At 42.2% G+C, this 17,462-nt stretch overlaps 1 protein-coding gene across 1 annotated transcript in view; it reads left to right on the forward strand.

Moving 5' to 3' along the window:
* TMEM268 (transmembrane protein 268) overlaps positions 1-5,820 on the forward strand; it is a 34,529-nt gene extending 28,709 nt beyond the window's left edge. The window contains exon 9 of the mRNA XM_049895697.1: positions 1,460-5,820. Within this exon, the coding sequence (XP_049751654.1) occupies positions 1,460-1,639 (180 nt within the window). The 3' untranslated portion in view covers positions 1,640-5,820. The remainder of the gene's footprint in view (positions 1-1,459) is intronic.
* The last annotated feature ends 11,642 nt before the right edge of the window (positions 5,821-17,462 follow it).

Below are 17,462 nucleotides of genomic sequence, written 5' to 3' on the forward strand. Positions count from 1 at the left end.
TTTTGGAGTAAATGGGCAAGAAAACCAATATGAGTTTGTGAGCAGTGGAATATTTGAAGTTTTTAGTATCTTCCAGCACAAAGGACAATTCGAATGAAAAGCTAATCCTACAGAATCAAGGGGCCTGTCTGCTTTTTTGAATAATAATGATGATGATGATGCTAATGGTATTGACCACATATTTTGAGTCTGAGGCACATTAAACCAAAAAAAAAAAAAAAACCAAACCCAGTGCCGTTGAGTCGATTCCGACTCATAGCGACCCTATAGGACAGAGTAGAACTGCCCCATAGAGTTTTCAAGGAGCGCCTGGCGAATTCGAACTGCCAGCCTCTTGGTTAGCATCCGTAGCACTTAACCACTACACCACCAGGGTTTCCTGAGGCACATTAGCACCTTTAATTCTCATTCCAATTCAGCGAGGCAGATGCTATAATTACCCCTCATTTATTGATGAAGAAACAGGCTCAGCAAGGTGAAGTAACTTGCCACGACTCAGTCGTAGAGCTGGTTGGGAAGTGGCTCTGCTAAACTTCCCATCTGGTATTTTTGACGCTAAAGGCTGTTCTTTATTCCTAACTCTACAGCCATAAATAGCCTTGATGTCACCCACTTGTTATTTTATTAAATTCAAATCAGTACTTGGAAAAGCCTCTTAGTCCACCCTTAAGGAATTTATGCATTTCCTTGTAAACTTTACTTTAGGGGCCAAATATGTTAATAAGAGTGTGCATTACATCCAATTTTTATAAGCAAACTCTTTTAACATATAAGGAGTACTTACTGCATAAAGGAAACCTACCAGGTATCTTGCTTTTGCTCTAATGGGAATATTATATGGCACAACCCCTCTCCACTCTTCATTTAGTGCTTTTCTTGAAGTGAGTTGGGTTGACCTCATGGACTTCACAGACTCATACCATGTTTGGTCAATGAAAATGAGGGAAACCCTCCATGGGATGGATTGATGCAGTGGCTGCAACAATGGACTCAGACATACCAAAGATTGTGAGGATGGCCCAGGCCTGGGCAGTGTTTCGTTCTGTTGTACGTAAGGTTGCCATGAGTCAGAGCGACTTGACAGCAACTAACAACAAGAACAGACATTTGAAGCTGGAAAAAGTGTGTGTCTGCGATTGACTAGCTATAAATCAATGATTGATTTCTCTAGCGCTTTGAGGTAGCGTAGCTCTTTTGTGCACATTATTAACATCAGCAGTTGGGTTATGGCTTTGGGGATGAGGGAACTGGGGCTGTCGTAGTGAGTGGGTTGCAGAGCTGGAATTCCAGACCAGACCAGGAGTCTTCCAAGAGCTCCAGGTGCTGGCAAGTTTCTTTCCAGTGAGCCCCACTCCTGGGTTCAAGGGCGTGAGGACAGTTTGGCTTTCCTCTCATGTATTAGCACCCCTCCCCTCAAGGTGCCTCTCTGTGACCCTCACTGCCTCCCTGCTCCTTCTAGGAAATGGCCCGGCAGCTGCTGGCGGTTTTTGGTGGCTACTACATCCGGCTCCTGGTGACCTCCCAGCTCCCCCAGGCAGCGGGGACACGACACACAGACTCTGCGAGGACTCCGTGCCCCTGCCAGCTCATAGAAGCCCACATCCTGGGCACAGGATGCTGCCCATTCCTGGCCAGGTGACCCAGGTGTTAACAGCAATGTCCGAAAAAAACCGATCCTGTTTGCTTTGAGAGCTTCCGTTCAAAGACAGAGGTATTCGCCTTCCTCCAAAACTGAAAGTGAGAAGTGGGGGAGGCCTCAGGAGCCCGAGATGGCTGATGGTGAGCCCTAGGCGAGGAGAGAAACATCTGGGGGCATCCGAACTGTGTCCGCAAATGTCAGCAAATCGTGCTCGTGTGCAAGAACCTGCACCGAAATGGCTTCTTGACATCCCATGCTGGCCTGTGGTCTTTTCAGAAGCTGATGGTTGCTGAGCTGGCCCCACTTCAAGCTACTCTCTGAGCCTCTTAGAACCGTGGATGTGGATGGCAGGGTCAGTCTTCCAGCCCTTTCATTGCACGGTGAGTGCAGGAGATGTGAAGATGGCCCGTCTAGGGAGCTCAGTTGTCCAAAACTTGGTCTCAGATGATGTTCTCATCTCCAGTCCCTTCATTCAGAGGGGCAAAACTGAGCCTCAGCAAGACACTTCTCTTCATGGTACTGCCTCAGGCCTCTAAAATTATAAGATTACCTCTCCCCAATCTGAAGAAAAGAAATAAATTCTCAGAATTTTATCTATTTTTAAGGCATTCTTCCCCAATATTTTATCAAAAACTGACACCTATGCTGTTGTCTGCTAACACACATGCTTACAGGAGCCAGAAGAAAGGTAAGGGGCTGGTGGCTGTTAATAGGAACGTTCAGAAAAGATGACCCTGTTTGATTTGAGAGCTTATTTTGATCAACAGCATGCACGCTGTGGTTGAGATTTTATACTGCAGACTTGGAGCAGCAGTCGCCTTTGCGGTCAGTACCCGTGTCCTGGAGTGTCATGGAATGAAGTGTAACCACTTACTCATGGCGTTCCATGAAGAACTCAGGCTTCCCCACGCTCTGCTCCTGAGCAAATTTGAGTCCCATTGCTCTAAAGGCCAAGTTCAAAAGCCTTGACCTGGCATTTAAAGGCTCACCAGCCCTCAAGAGATGGCCTTCATCTGTCATTTTGGCTTCATCTCCCACAAAACTCCTCTGTAAGTCGAAACTCTTTCCTGGACTGACATACGTGTTCCTTTGCACCTGTTGGACTCCTGTGTATGCTTCGAAGCCCAGTTTTATTTGTCTCTCATTCAGGAAGCCTTCCAACACTGCTGTTCTCTGCCTCCTTTAAGTTATCGATGCAGCTGCCGCCTGATGTTTTATGTTATTGCTTCTATTTTCCTGTGCATATGCTTGTATTCCTAGCTAGAGTGTAAGTCCCCAGGGACAAAGACTGCATCTTATCCTTTTTATGCATGGCCTGGACCTAAGGAAGAAAGTATCCTGTGAATTCATTGCTTCGTCATGTCCATAGCAGCTTTTGCATGTTGCTGTCCAGACTCAGTTGAAGGATGAGGTTGGCACAGACTTGGGTTCTGGTCCTGTCTCTGCCCTTTTTAGCTGTGTAACTTCTGGCAAGTTGCTTCCTTTTGTTGAGCCTCCATTTACCCATCTGTATAATGGGTTGGTGGATTAGATGATTCTTAATGGCCCTTCCAGGGCCAAAGTTTTGGGAATTTCTAGGTTATTCAGCTCCCTTTGGAAACCCTGGTGATGTAGTGGTTAAGTACTATGGCTGCTAACCAAAGGGTCAGCAGTTCAAATCCACCAGGCGCTCCTTGGAAACTCTATGGGGCAGTTCTACTCTGTCCTGTAGGGTTGCTATGAGTTGGAATCGACTTGGCAGCACTGGGTTTGGTTTTTTTGGTTTTTCAGTTCCCTCTTGGCCTCTAGCCTGTCTGTTATGTGCAGAAAAGTCCTACAGCCCTACATGGCCGAGGTGTCCCAGGCTGGATGTGCCTCTAGGTGGAACACTGGCCTAGCTATTAGGAAACCTGGATTATTGTCCCAGATCAGCTGTTTCCTAGCTGTGTGACCTTGGCCAGGTCACCTAACCTCTCTGAGTATCAATTTACTTCTTTACAAAAATAGATCTGGTGAAAACGCAACGTAACAATGCAGGGAGTATGCAATGTAATAGATGAGTCTGACTGCACGCTTTTCCTGTGCCGGAGGAGAAAGACGTGTGTAGACCAGCCCCTGGAAGCGCCTGTTTGCGGTATTTATCTTCCACAAAGCCTGAGGGCAATTTTAATAAATGAGAATTTATTCCTGGCGCCATCACTATCTTTCTGACCTGACACAGAGGAAATGTTGTCTGCAAATGTGATCACTATAAGCCCATATTTATCATCTACATAAAACCCCGGTAAGTGTAATAAAAATGTGTTTGTTAGAGGACAAAAGAGCAGCTTTTCAGTTTTTAGGTTCGTTTAAAGAGCCCTTAGGAGCCCTGGTAGCGCAATGGTTAAGCGTGAGGCTGCTAACCGAAAGGTTGGTGGTTCAAACCCACCCAGTGGCTCTGTGGGAGAAAAACCTGGCAATCTGCTCCCATAAAGATTATAGCCAAAGAAACCCTATGGGGCGGCTCTGCTCTGTGGCATGGGGTCACTATGAGTCGAAATAGACTCAACGGCACACAACAAAAACAAAAGAGCCCTAGACGTGTCATTTCCTCCCTTTTCCTCCCTTCAGAGGTTCTGATAGTCTCACCTGGTGGGTGGGCATCCAGAGTGTGCCCGTGCTGTACATTTCTGTCCAGCTGTGCCTCAGTTTCTTCATTTGTAAAATCTGTGTGATCCGTGTCTTGCCTACTCATGGGGATCAGATACCATATTTGGAAAGCTCTCAAGTTTTTTTTTTTTTAATAGACCTTTTTTTTTGGAGCAGTTTTAGGTTTATAGGAAAGTTGTGCAGAAAGTCCGGAGTTCCCACATGCCCCCCCAGCACACGGTTTCTCCTCTTACTGACATTTTGCGTTCCTGTGGTATGTTTGTTACGATTGAGCCAATATCAATATGTTATTATTAACTGAAGTCCATAGTTTACATTAAGGTTCACAATTTATGTTGTACCATCCTGTGGGTTTTGACAAATGCATAATGTCATGGGTCCGCCATTACTGTATCCTGTGGAATAGTTTCACTGACCTGACTCTCTTAAGTTTCAAAGGTCTGTGCTGATGGTAGGGGTCAAGGTGGTGAGACATCATGAAGTGGCAATGAAGGGAGTAGCTCAGAGCTTGGATTCTAGTGTCAAATCTTATTCAAATCTGGGTTCTGCCCCTTAGGAGAAACATGATGTTGGAGAAGTCACTTCCCATTCTTGGGTCTCAGCTCCTCATCTATAGGATGGGAATACCCGCCAACCAACCCACCCAGTGCCATTGAGTCAATTCAGACTCATAGTGACCCTATAGACAGAATAGAACTGCCCCCATAGGGTTTCCAAGGAGCGGCTGGTGGATTAGAGTACCTGTCTCATTCGATGTCCTGAGGATTAAGTGAGATCATGAATGTAAAGTACTTATAACATAGTAAGAGCTCAAATTGTTGCTATTTTTCTCTTTTCCCTTATATGCAGTAAGGTGGACGATCTATATATATTTTTTGATTTAGTGGGTCATTAACATTTCATATGTTTATTCAGTCTGTGTCAGACCTCAGTTACTCCAGCACCATGGGGTATGTTGTATGTGAATAAAGGTTCTAGTCAAGTCTCTCTGAAGTTCAGTACTGGGAGGCAGTGTAGCAGGGAGGGTAAGAGCAAGCTGGTGACTTTGGGCTGGGTACTCACCCTCCTCGGGTCTCTTTCCTCACCTATAAAGAGGGTGGTAACAACAAAGCGGCATTAAATGAGGTGCGTCAAAAAACGTGTTCTTGCTCCTGCCTGAGGCAAGGTGAGAAGACAGAAAGGGACAGGGGCTGGTTGAATGAACACGGGAAATGCAGGGTGGAAAGGAGGAGTGTGCTGTCATGTTATAGAGAGAGCAACTAGGGTCACGTAACAATGTGTGTATAAATTTTTGTAGGAGAAACTGACTTGAACTGTAAACTTTCACTTAAAGCACAATAAAAAAAAACACATTCTTTAAAATATCTTGTACATTCATCTTTCCATTCCCACGGATATTAATCTATTGCAGACCTATAACATTATATGTTGGAGACCTGGTGGCGCAGTGGTTAAGAACTCAGCTTCTCACCAAAAGCTCCTTGGAAACCTTACAGGGAAATTCTACTTTGTTCTATAGGTCACCATGAGTTGGAATCGACTTGATGGCAGTAGGTGTTTTTTTTTTTTTTTTGGTTTTTATGTAAAGCACAGGCCTGGTTCATAGTAAGCGCTCAATAAATGGCAGCTTTTCCTTGGCGGCTGTTGGACGCTTTGTCCTGTCTGTGTCGATTATAGCTCAGGTTTTTAATTATGTTGCTCAAATCTCTATTCTTACCTATTTTGGTTTGCTCCTTCTATCAGTGATGGAGATAGAAGAATTTCCAACTCTGAGTGTAGATTTTCTGTTTCTCCTTTTACTTCTGACAAGTTTGTTCTTGTTTTTTAAATTAAGAGATAATTCATGTACTATAAAATTCATCCTGTTTCAGCATACAATTCGTGAATTTTCTTGTAATCACAAGGTTGTACAACTGTCATGACTATCTAATCCTAGAATATTTTCATCACCCCGAAAGGAAACCCTGTACTTGTAAGCAGTGATTCCCTTTTTCCCCTTCCTCTAACCCTTCACAACCATTAATCTTTTTTTTCTGTCTCTGGATTTTCCCATTTTGGACATTGGATATTCATGGAACCTTACAATATATGGCCTTTTGTGTCTGGCTTCTTTCACTTAGCATAGTGTTTCCAGGGTGCATCCATGTGGTAGCATGGATCAGTATTTCATTCCTTTTTATGGCTGAATATATTCAATTGTATGAATATAGCATGTTTTGTTTATATGTGTTCATATGATAGACATTTGGGTCATTTCCACTTTTTGCCTATCATGAATAGTGCTGCTATGAACATTCTGGAACAAGTTTTTATATGAACATGTTTTCAGGCCACTTCTGTTAAGTTTTGTTCTGATAAGCTTCATTATGTTGTAGCTTACAAATTTAGCATTGTTGTAACTTCCTGGTAGGTTGACCCTTTTATTGTTAAGAAATGTCACTTTTTAAGTTTTCCTCTATTAGCCTGTTTCATATATACATATTTTTTTCTTTTAGTAGTTAAGGTAGATTACAACATCCTTGAACTTATTGAAGTCTAACATAAATAAATACTTTTGGTACTTCCTGGACAACTCAAGGACTTTAGGATACTTTTAGCCTATTGTGCTATCCTTGCCATGGATTTCAATTCTATTTAAACTACAAAATGCATTATTATTAATGCCTTATCCAGTCAATCTTCATTTAGATCTATCTGCATGTTTAGTTTTTATTACTCCTTATTATTTTTTTTTGTTGTTGTTGTTGTTACTCTTTGTTTCCTCTTGAATTCCCATGCGTCCGTCTAGGCTCGTTCTCCTTCTCCTAGAACTGCCATTATTATTTTTCTTTAGTATTAGAGATACTGTTAGTGTTTTCTTTCCAGTCCAGATCTTCTGGTGACACATAATCTCAGTTTTTATTTGCCGAAAAAGCCTCTATTTTGTTTTTATTTTATTTTTTATTTTATTTTTTATTTTTTATAATAACTTTTATTAAGCTTCAAGTGAACGTTTACAAATCCAATCAGTCTGTCACATATAAGTTTACATACATCTCACTCCCTAGTCCCACTTACTCTCCCCGTCTTGAGTCAGCCCTTTCAGTCTCTCCTTTCTTGACAATTTTGCCGGCTTCCCTCTCTCTCTATCCTCCCATCCCCCCTCCAGACAAGAGTTGCCAACACAATCTCAAGTGTACACCTGATATAATTAGCTCACTCTTCATCAGCGTCTCTCTCCCACCCGCTGACCAGTCCCTTTCATGTCTGATGAGTTGTCTTCAGGGATGGTTCCTGTCCTGTGTCGACAGAAGGTCTGGAGAGCATGACCGCCGGGATTCCTCCAGTCTCAGTCAGACCATTAAGTTTGGTCTTCTTATGAGAATTTGGGGTCTGCATCCCACTGCTCTCCTGCTCCCTCAGGGGTCCTCTGCTGAGCTCCCTGTCAGGGCAGTCATCGATTGTGGCCGGGCACCAACTAGTTCTTCTGGTCTCAGGATGATGTAGGTCTCTGGTTCATGTGGCCCTTTCTGTCTCTTGGGCTCTTAGTTGTCATGTGGGCTTGGTGTTCTTCATTTTCCTTTGCTCCAGGTGGGTTGAGACCAATTGCTGCATCTTAGATGGCTGCTTGTTAGCATTTAAGACCCCAGACGCCACATTTCAAAGTGGGATGCAGAATGATTTCATAATAGAATTATTTTGCCAATTGACTTAGAAGTCCCCGCAAACCATGTTCCCCAGACCCCCGCGCTTGCTCCGCTGAGCTTTGAAGCATTCATTTTATCCCGGAAACTTCTTTGCTTTTGGTCCAGTCCAATTGAGCTGACCTTCCATGTATTGAGTGTTGTCTTTCCCTTCACCTAAAGCAGTTCTTATCTACTGATTAATCAATAAAAAACCCTCTCCCACCCTCCCTCCCTCCCCCCCTCGTAACCACAAAAGTATGTGTTCTTCTCAGGTTTACTATTTCTCAAGATCTTATAATAGTGGTCTTATACAGTATTTGTCCTTTTGCCTCTGACTCATTTCGCTCAGCATAATGCCTTCCAGGTTCCTCCATGTTATGAAATGTTTCAGAGATTCGTCACTGTTCTTTATCGATGCGTAGTATTCCATTGTGTGAATATACCACAATTTATTTACCCATTCATCCGTTGATGGACACCTTGGTTGCTTCCAACTTTTTGCTATTGTAAACAGAGCTGCAATAAACATGGGTGTGCATATATCTGTTTGTATGAAGGCTCTTGTATCTCTAGGGTATATTCCGAGGAGTGGGATTTCTGGGTTGTATGGTAGTTCTATTTCTAACTGTTTAAGATAACGCCAGATAGATTTCCAAAGTGGTTGTACCATTTTACATTCCCACCAGCAGTGTATGAGAGTTCCAATCTCTCCACAGCCTCTCCAACATTTATTCTTTTGTGTTTTTTGGATTAATGCCAGCCTTGCTGGTGTGAGATGGAATCTCATCGTAGTTTTAATTTGCATTTCTCTAATGGCTAATGATCGAGAGCATTTTCTCATGTATCTGTTGGCTGCCTGAATATCTTCTTTAGAGAAATGTGTGTTCATATCCTTTGCCCACTTCTTGATTGGGTTGTTTGTCTTTTTGTGGTTGAGTTTTGACAGAATCATGTTGATTTTAGAGATCAGGCGCTGGTCGGAGATGTCATAGCTGAAAATTCTTTCCCAATCTGTAGGTGGTCTTTTTACTCTTTTGGTGAAGTCTTTAGATGAGCATAGGTGTTTGATTTTTAGGAGCTCCCAGTTATCGGGTTTCTCTTCATCATTTTTGGTAATGTTTTGTATTCTGTTTATGCCTTGTATTAGGGCTCCTAGGGTTGTCCCAATTTTTTCTTCCATGATCTTTATCGTTTTAGTCTTTATGTTTAGGTCTTTGATCCACTTGGAGTTAGTTTTTGTGCATGGTGTGAGGTATGGGTCCTGTTTCATTTTTTTGCAAATGGATATCCAGTTATGCCAGCACCATTTGTTAAAAAGGCTGTCTTTTCCCCAGTTAATTGACACTGGTCCTTTGTCAAATATCAGCTGCTCATACGTGGATGGATCTATGTCTGGGTTCTCAATTCTGTTCCATTGGTCTATGTGTCTGTTGTTGTACCAATACCAGGCTGTTTTGACTACTGTGGCTGTATAATAGGTTCTGAAGTCAGGTAAGGTGAGGCCTCCCACTTTCTTCTTCTTTTTCAGTAGTGCTTTGCTTATCCGGGGCTTCTTTCCCTTCCATATGAAATTGGTGATTTGTTTCTCTATCCCCTTAAAATATGACATTGGAATTTGGATCGGAAGTGCGTTAAATGTATAGATGGCTTTTGGTAGAATAGACATTTTTACTATGTTAAGTCTTCCTATCCATGAGCAAGGTATGTTTTTCCACTTAAGTATGTCCTTTTGAATTTCTTGTAGTAGAGCTTTGTAGTTTTCTTTGTATAGGTCTTTTACATCCTTGGTAAGATTTATTCCTAAGTATCTTATCTTCTTGGGGGCTACTGTGAATGGTATTGATTTGGTTATTTCCTCTTCGGTGTTCTTTTTGTTGATGTAGAGGAATCCAAGTGATTTTTGTATGTTTATTTTATAACCTGAGACTCTGCCATACTCTTCTATTAGTTTCAGTAGTTTTCTGGAGGATTCCTTAGGGTTTTCTGTGTATATAATCATGTCATCTGCAAATAGTGATAACTTTACTTCTTCCTTGCCAATCCGGATACCTTTTATTTCTTTATCTAGCCTGATTGCCCTGGCTAAGACTTCCAACACGATGTTGAATAAGAGCGGTGATAAAGGGCATCCTTGTCTGGTTCCCGTTCTCAAGGGAAATGCTTTCAGGTTCTCTCCATTTAGAGTGATATTGGCTGTTGGCTTTGCATAGATGCCCTTTATTATGTTGAGGAATTTTCCTTCAATTCCTATTTTGGTAAGAGTTTTTATCATGAATGGGTGTTGGACTTTGTCAAATGCCTTTTCTGCATCAATTGATAAGATCATGTGGTTTTTGTCTTTTGTTTTATTTATGTGATGGATTACATTAATGGTTTTTCTGATATTAAACCAGCCTTGCATACCTGGTATAAATCCCACTTGATCAGGGTGAATTATTTTTTTGATGTGTCGTTGGATTCTATTGGCTAGAATTTTGTTGAGGATTTTTGCATCAATGTTCATGAGGGATATAGGTCTATAATTTTCTTTTTTTGTAATGTCTTTACCTGGTTTTGGTATCAGGGAGATGGTGGCTTCATAGAATGAGTTGGGTAGTATTCCATCATTTTCTATGCTTTGGAATACCTTTAGTAGTAGTGGTGTTAACTCTTCTCTGAAAATTTGGTAGAACTCTGCAGTGAAGCCGTCCGGGCCAGGACTTTTTTTTGTTGGGAGTTTTTTGATTACCGTTTCAATCTCTTTTTTTGTTATGGGTCTATTTAGTTGTTCTACTTCTGAATGTGTTAGTTTAGGTAGGTAGTGTTTTTCCAGGAATTCATCCATTTCTTCTAGGTTTTCAAATTTGTTAGAGTACAATTTTTCATAATAATCTGAAATGATTCTTTTAATTTCATTTGGTTCTGTTGTGATGTGGTCCTTCTCATTTCTTATTCGGGTTATTTGTTTCCTTTCCTGTATTTCTTTAGTCAGTCTAGCCAATGGTTTATCAATTTTGTTAATTTTTTCAAAGAACCAGCTTTTGGCTTTGTTAATTCTTTCAATTGTTTTTCTGTTCTCTAATTCATTTAGTTCAGCTCTAATTTTTATTATTTGTTTTCTTCTGGTGCCTGATGGATTCTTTTGTTGCTCACTTTCTATTTGTTCAAGTTGTAGGGACAGTTCTCTGATTTTGGCTCTTTCTTCTTTTTGTATGTGTGCATTTATTGATATAAATTGACCTCTGAGCACTGCTTTTGCTGTGTCCCAGAGGTTTTGATAGGAAGTATTTTCATTCTCGTTGCTTTCTATGAATTTCCTTATTCCCTCCTTGATGTCTTCTATAACCCAGTCTTTTTTCAGGAGGGTATTGTTCATTTTCCAAGTATTTGATTTCTTTTCCCTCGTTTTTCTGTTATTGATCTCTAGTTTTATTGCCTTGTGGTCTGAGAAGATGCTTTGTAATATTTCGATGTTTTGGACTCTGCAAAGGTTTGTTTTATGACCTAATATGTGGTCTATTCTAGAGAATGTTCCATGTGCGCTAGAAAAAAAAGTATATTTTGCAGCAGTTGGGTGGAGAGTTCTGTATAAGTCAATGAGGTCAAGTTGGTTGATTGTTGTAATTAGATCTTCCGTGTCTCTGTTGAGCTTCTTACTGGATGTCCTGTCCTTCTCCGAAAGGGGTGTGTTGAAGTCTCCTACTATAATTGTGGAGGTATCTATCTCGCTTTTCAGTTCTGTTAAAATTTGATTTATATATCTTGCAGCCCTGTCATTGGGTGCGTAAATATTTAATATGGTTATGTCTTCCTGATCAATTGTCCCTTTTATCATTATATAGTGTCCTTCTTTATCCTTTGTGGTGGATTTAAGTCTAAAGTCTATTTTGTCAGAGATTAATATTGCTACTCCTCTTCTTTTTTGCTTATTGTTTGCTTGATATACTTTTTTCCATCCTTTGAGTTTTAGTTTGTTTGTGTCTCTAAGTCTAAGGTGTGTCTCTTGTAGGCAGCATATAGATGGATCGTGTTTCTTTATCCAGTCTGTGACTCTCTGTCTCTTTATTGGTGCATTTAGTCCATTTACATTCAGGGTAATTATAGATAAATAAGTTTTTAGTGCTGTCATTTTGATGCCTTTTTATGTGTGTTGTTGACAATTTCATTTTTCCACATACTTTTTTGTGCTGAGGCGTTTTTCTTAGTAAATTGTGAGATCCTCACTTTCATAGTGTTTGACTTTATGTTAGTTGAGTCGTTACGTTTTTCTTGGTTTTTGTCTTGAGTTATAGAGTTGTTATACCTTTTTGTGGTTACCTCATTATATACCCCTATTTTTCTAAGTAAAAACCTAACTTGTATTGTTCTATATCGCCTTGTATCACTCTCCATACGGCAGTTCAATGCCTCCTGTATTTAGTCCCTCTTTTTGATTATTGTGATCTTTTACCTATTGACTTCCATGATTCCCTGTTATGTGTATTTTTTTTTTTTAATTAATCTTAATTTGTTTGTTTTTGTGATTTCCCTATTTGAGTTGATATCAGGACGTTCTGTTTTGTGACCTTGTGTTGTGCTGATATCTGATATTATTGGTTCTCTGACCAAACAATATCCTTTAGTATTTCTTGTAGCTTTGGTTTGGTTTTTGCAAATTCTCTAAACTTGTGTTTGTCTGTAAATATCTTAATTTCGCCTTCATATTTCAGAGAGAGTTTTGCTGGATATATGATCCTTGGTTGGCAGTTTTTCTCCTTCAGTGTTCTGTATATGTGGTCCCATTCCCTTCTTGCCTGCATGGTTTCTGCTGAGTAGTCAGAACATATTCTTACTGATTCTCCCTTGAAGGAAACCTTTCTTTTCTCCCTGGCTGCTTTTAAAATTTTCTGTTTATCTTTGGTTTTGGTGAGTTTGATGATAATATGTCTTGGTGTTTTTCTTTTTGTATCAATCTTAAATGGGGTTCGATGAGCATCTTGGATAGATATCCTTTCGTCTTTCATGATGTCAGGGAAGTTTTCTGTCAGAAGTTCTTCAACTATTTTCTCTGTGTTTTCTGTCCCCCCTCCCTGTTCTGGGACTCCAATCACCCGCAGGTTATCCTTCTTGATAGAGTCCCACATAATTCTTAGGGTTTCTTCATTTTTTTTAATTCTTTTATCTGATTTTTTTTCAGCTATGTTGGTGTTGATTCCCTGGTCCTCCAGATGTCCCAGTCTGCATTCTAATTGCTCGAGTCTGCTCCTCTGACTTCCTAGTGTGTTGTCTAATTCTGTTATTTTATTGTTAATCTTTTGGATTTCTACATGTTGTCTCTCTATGGATTCTTGCAACTTATTAATTTTTCCAGTATGTTCTTGAATAATCTTTTTGAGTTCTTCAACAGTTTTATCAGTGTGTTCCTTGGCTTTTTCTGCAGATATCCTAATTTCATTTGTGATATCATTAAGCATTCTGTAAATTAGTTTTTTATATTCTGTATCTGATAATTCCAAAATTGTATCTTCATTTGGGAAAGATTTTGATTCTTTTGTTTGGGGGGTTGGAGAAGCTGTCACGGTCTGCTTCTTTAAGTGGTTTGATATGGATTGTTGTCTCCGAGCCATCACTGGGAAACTAGTTTTTCCAGAAAATCCGCTAAAAAAAAACAGCAGTCAGATCCCTATCAGAGTTCTCCCTCTGGCTCAGGCTATTCAGATGTTAATGAAGCCGCCTGGGGAGGGTGGGGGAGGGAACAGAGAGATAGGAGAGTAGCACCTCAGAATATAGCCAGAGTTGCTTGTCTTGCTTGGAATGACTATTATATCTGAGATTCCCGCGGGCGCGTCGCCTATGTGTGCTGGCTGTGTGGAGATTGCCCCCAGGGGGTCTGGCCCGCTGGAGTCACGGTCAGATCCTCCGCTTCCAGCCCCACGCCCAGCGTCAAGGCTCCCCTACTGGGACGGTGCACTCTCGACTCCAAAATCAGTCGCTGCCTCCCGGGCACTTCTCGTCCCTCCAGCCGCGTGGCCGTGCCGCCCCCGTGAACCAGGTGGGCCCCCTCCCGGGGTTAGTTCAGATGGGTGGAGTAGCTCCCCGTGCTTGTGCCGCGACCGAGTGTCCCGGCTGGAACGCTGTTCTCCCCGCTCCAATACCAGTCGCTGCCTCCCGGGGACTTCTCCTACCGGCTGCGTCCTACGCCGCCCGCGCGACCCGGCTGGTCACCTTCCCGGGGTTAGTTCAGGGGGTGGAGGAACTCTCCGTGTTTATGGCGTACCTGCGTGCAGTCCAAATCCCTGCGGGACGGTTCCCCGGCTCGGATGCTGCTCTTTCTGCTCCAAGATCAGTCACTGCCTCCCGGGGACTTCTCCTAACGGCTGCGTCCCACGCCGCCCGTGGAACCGGCTAGTCCCCCTCCTGGGGTTAGTTCAGGGGGGTGGAGCAGGTCTCTGTGCTTGTGCCGTACCTGACTGGTACGCTGGCTCCAGGCTCTGGAAACAATCGCTGCTTCCCCATATTAGTTCGTTCTCCGTCTCTAAATCTGTGTTTGTTGTTCAGGGTTCGTAGATTGTTATGTATGTGATCGATTCACTTGTTTTTCCGTGTCTTTGTTGTAAGAGGGATCCGAGGTAGCGTCTGCCTAGTCCGCCATCTTGGCTCCTCTCTCTTGTTTTTATTTTTGAAGATATTTTTGGTGAGTCAAGAATTTGAGAAGATGGCACAGTTATTTTCTTTTAACCCTTTGAAGATGTCATTGCATTCCATTGTTTCTGTTAAAAAGTCAGCCATTAGTCCTGCTCTTGCTGCTTTTAAAATTGTTTCTTTGCTTTGATTTGCAGCAGTTGTATTCTGATAGGCCTAGGTATACCAACGACCAAACCCGCTGCTGTCAAGTCGGTTCCAACTCATAGTGATCCCAGAGGGCGGAGTAGAACTGCCCCATCGGGTTTCCAAGGCTGTAAATCTTTACAGAAGCAGACTGCCACATCTTTCTCCCACGGAGCAGCTGGTAGCTTTGAACAGCTGACCTCTTGATTAGCAGCCAAGCAGCTTAACCACTGTGCCACCAGGGCTCCTTGCCTAGGTATAGCTTTATATATATCCTGCTTGGGTTTCATAGCACATATTGAACCTGTGACATGACATGGTATCTTTTATCATAGCGTCTGCCTCCTCCTTTTTCATCTCCTTCTGGGACTGTGATGGTATGTGTGTTAGACCTTTTCACTGTGCCTCTAAGGCTCTTTTCTGTATTTTCCATTCTTTAGGCTTTTTGTGATTCAGTTTAGATATTTTCTACTGACTTATCTTCTAGCTCATTAATCCTGCCCTCTTTTGTGTTTAATTGGTATTTAATCCTGTTTATTGAGTTCTTAATTTCAGCTATTGTAATATCTAGTCCTAGAATTTTCATTTGATTTTTAAAAAATAGTTTCCAGTTCTCTGATGATAATATCCATCATCATCTATTTTCTTCAATATTTAATTGCACTTATTTTATCGTCTCTGTGGACTCCAATATCTGGTTCTTCTGTAGATGTGTTTTCTATCTTTTCTCTTGCTTTTCAGTCAGTAGGTCTTACCTTCTGGTAGTCCTGGTAATTTTTTATTGAAGACTGGACATTTTATATGAAGAATTAAAGACACATGAAGTCTTTGAATCTTCATTCAGAGAGGATTTGCTTTTCTTCTGGCCAAAGGAGGGTTTGGATAGATTGGGTTGTGGGCTGCAGATCGAGTGAAACAAACAAACCAGACCAAACTCATTGCTGTCGAGTCAGTTCCGACTCATAGCAACCCTACAGGACAGAGTAGAACTGCCCCATAGGGTTTCCAAGGAGCGGCTGGTGGATTTGAACTACCGACCTTTTGGTTAGCAACTGATCTCTTAACCACTGTGCCACCAGGGAGGGCTAGTTTATTTCTGGTTACCCCTTAGTCTCAGGGGTAGCCCTTGAGGGGATTTAACTGAAAACTTGTTAAAAAAATTCTTTTTTAACCAGGGCTCCTCCATGGCAAGTTCAGTTTTTATCACCCAGCCTTGTGAGGCTTCTGACAGTTCTGCTAAGCTTTTCAGCCCTGCTTAGGAGTTGGTAGGATCCGTGAGGGCATCAGCAGGTCCAAGAGCCCTCCTCATCTCTCTGAACTTCCTTTCTTTCCAGGATCTTGGCCCTCAAGTCCTCACTGCATTGCTAGCTCTCTCATGTGTTCAAACAAATTAAAACGAAAGTTTTTTAAGCTGCTTTCAGTGTGAGGCATTGGTCTGATAAAAGCTCTTCTGCCATAATCTGCAGTAAAGTCCAACTGTAGTTTCTAGCATTATTGTTATTATTATTATTTGAAAATCCTTCAAAGAAGATGTCACTTGAGGCCAAAAACCCTTTGACAAGTTTACAGGATGGGAGCCTCTTCCCATCCCTTCTGTGAAGAGGCTTCTGAGCTATCGAAGCAGGAAGTGACATTTACAGAGCATCTTTTATGTGCAAAGACCTCCTGTATGTGTGGCAGGAAACAGGTGAAGACATTTTTTTCCCGGGGAAGGAGAATGGGACTGTGGTGAGGAATGCATTGGGTAAGAGGGATGTGGGTCAGAGGATGGATCCTGAGGATGCAGTGTGAGAACAGGCAATGGAGGAGGACATGGGTCAATGAGGCCCCAGGAACGTGGGCAGTATCTTTACCCATTTGATGCTGGTGGGGATTCTCCTTGATGGGGACCAGGTGCTACAGCATAATGAACTGACACTTCATACACACACACAGATACACACACACGCACACACAGAGCAAGCCCCTTGCTGCCTTCAGCTCTCATTCTTTTACTGTCTCCCGCTAAATATTTCCAGCTTCCTGAATATGGCTACCTGGGTGTCTCATAGGAGGAGGACCAGCTTGCCGTAGCCCAAACGAAATGATCTGTGTGTTGTCGACTTAGCCTTGCTACTGCCTCCTTCTCAGTTCTCTGCATTGCAAGAGAAGCCAGGAACCTCTTTTCCCAGAATCTTCTTCCCTATATAATTCCAAGTTAGAATTTACCAGCTCTACATGGGAAGTATATTATAGCCCTGGGCCTCTTTCTTCCTCCTCACTGCTGCCTGCATTTGGGCCTCTGTCACTGACTGTCCCAATTGGCAGGAGAGCCTCTTATTGGATATCTGTGTCAGGGCTCAGTCAGAAGAAAGAAACCACACAGTAGTTTAAACAAGAAATTTTTAATACAAAGAATTATTAACTAACAGATTGGAGTAGCAAGGAGTTGGTAAGTAAAGAGAACTCTGTAGGAATAGCAGATAGAAGGAGCAGCCACCATCCCTAGGGCTGAGATAGAACACCCAAGGAAGAACCCCCCTACGCCCACCCCCTGCTGAGAACCAGACCTTGTTGGGGAGAACACGGCTGTGGCTGCCCCACAGTGACTGGACGGCAGAGGTCTCTGCGGTGCCACATTGGCAGAATGTACTAAAAATCTGGCCTCTGGAACTTGCCAGAAATTTGCACTTGATGTTGTCAAGGAAAGCTGTCCACGGAGACGTGAAGTGTCCATGGAGAAGTGGCTCAGTGCAGGTGCTCCC

Source organism: Elephas maximus, chromosome 9, assembly GCF_024166365.1.
Source record: "Elephas maximus indicus isolate mEleMax1 chromosome 9, mEleMax1 primary haplotype, whole genome shotgun sequence".
Lineage (NCBI taxonomy): Eukaryota > Metazoa > Chordata > Mammalia > Proboscidea > Elephantidae > Elephas > Elephas maximus.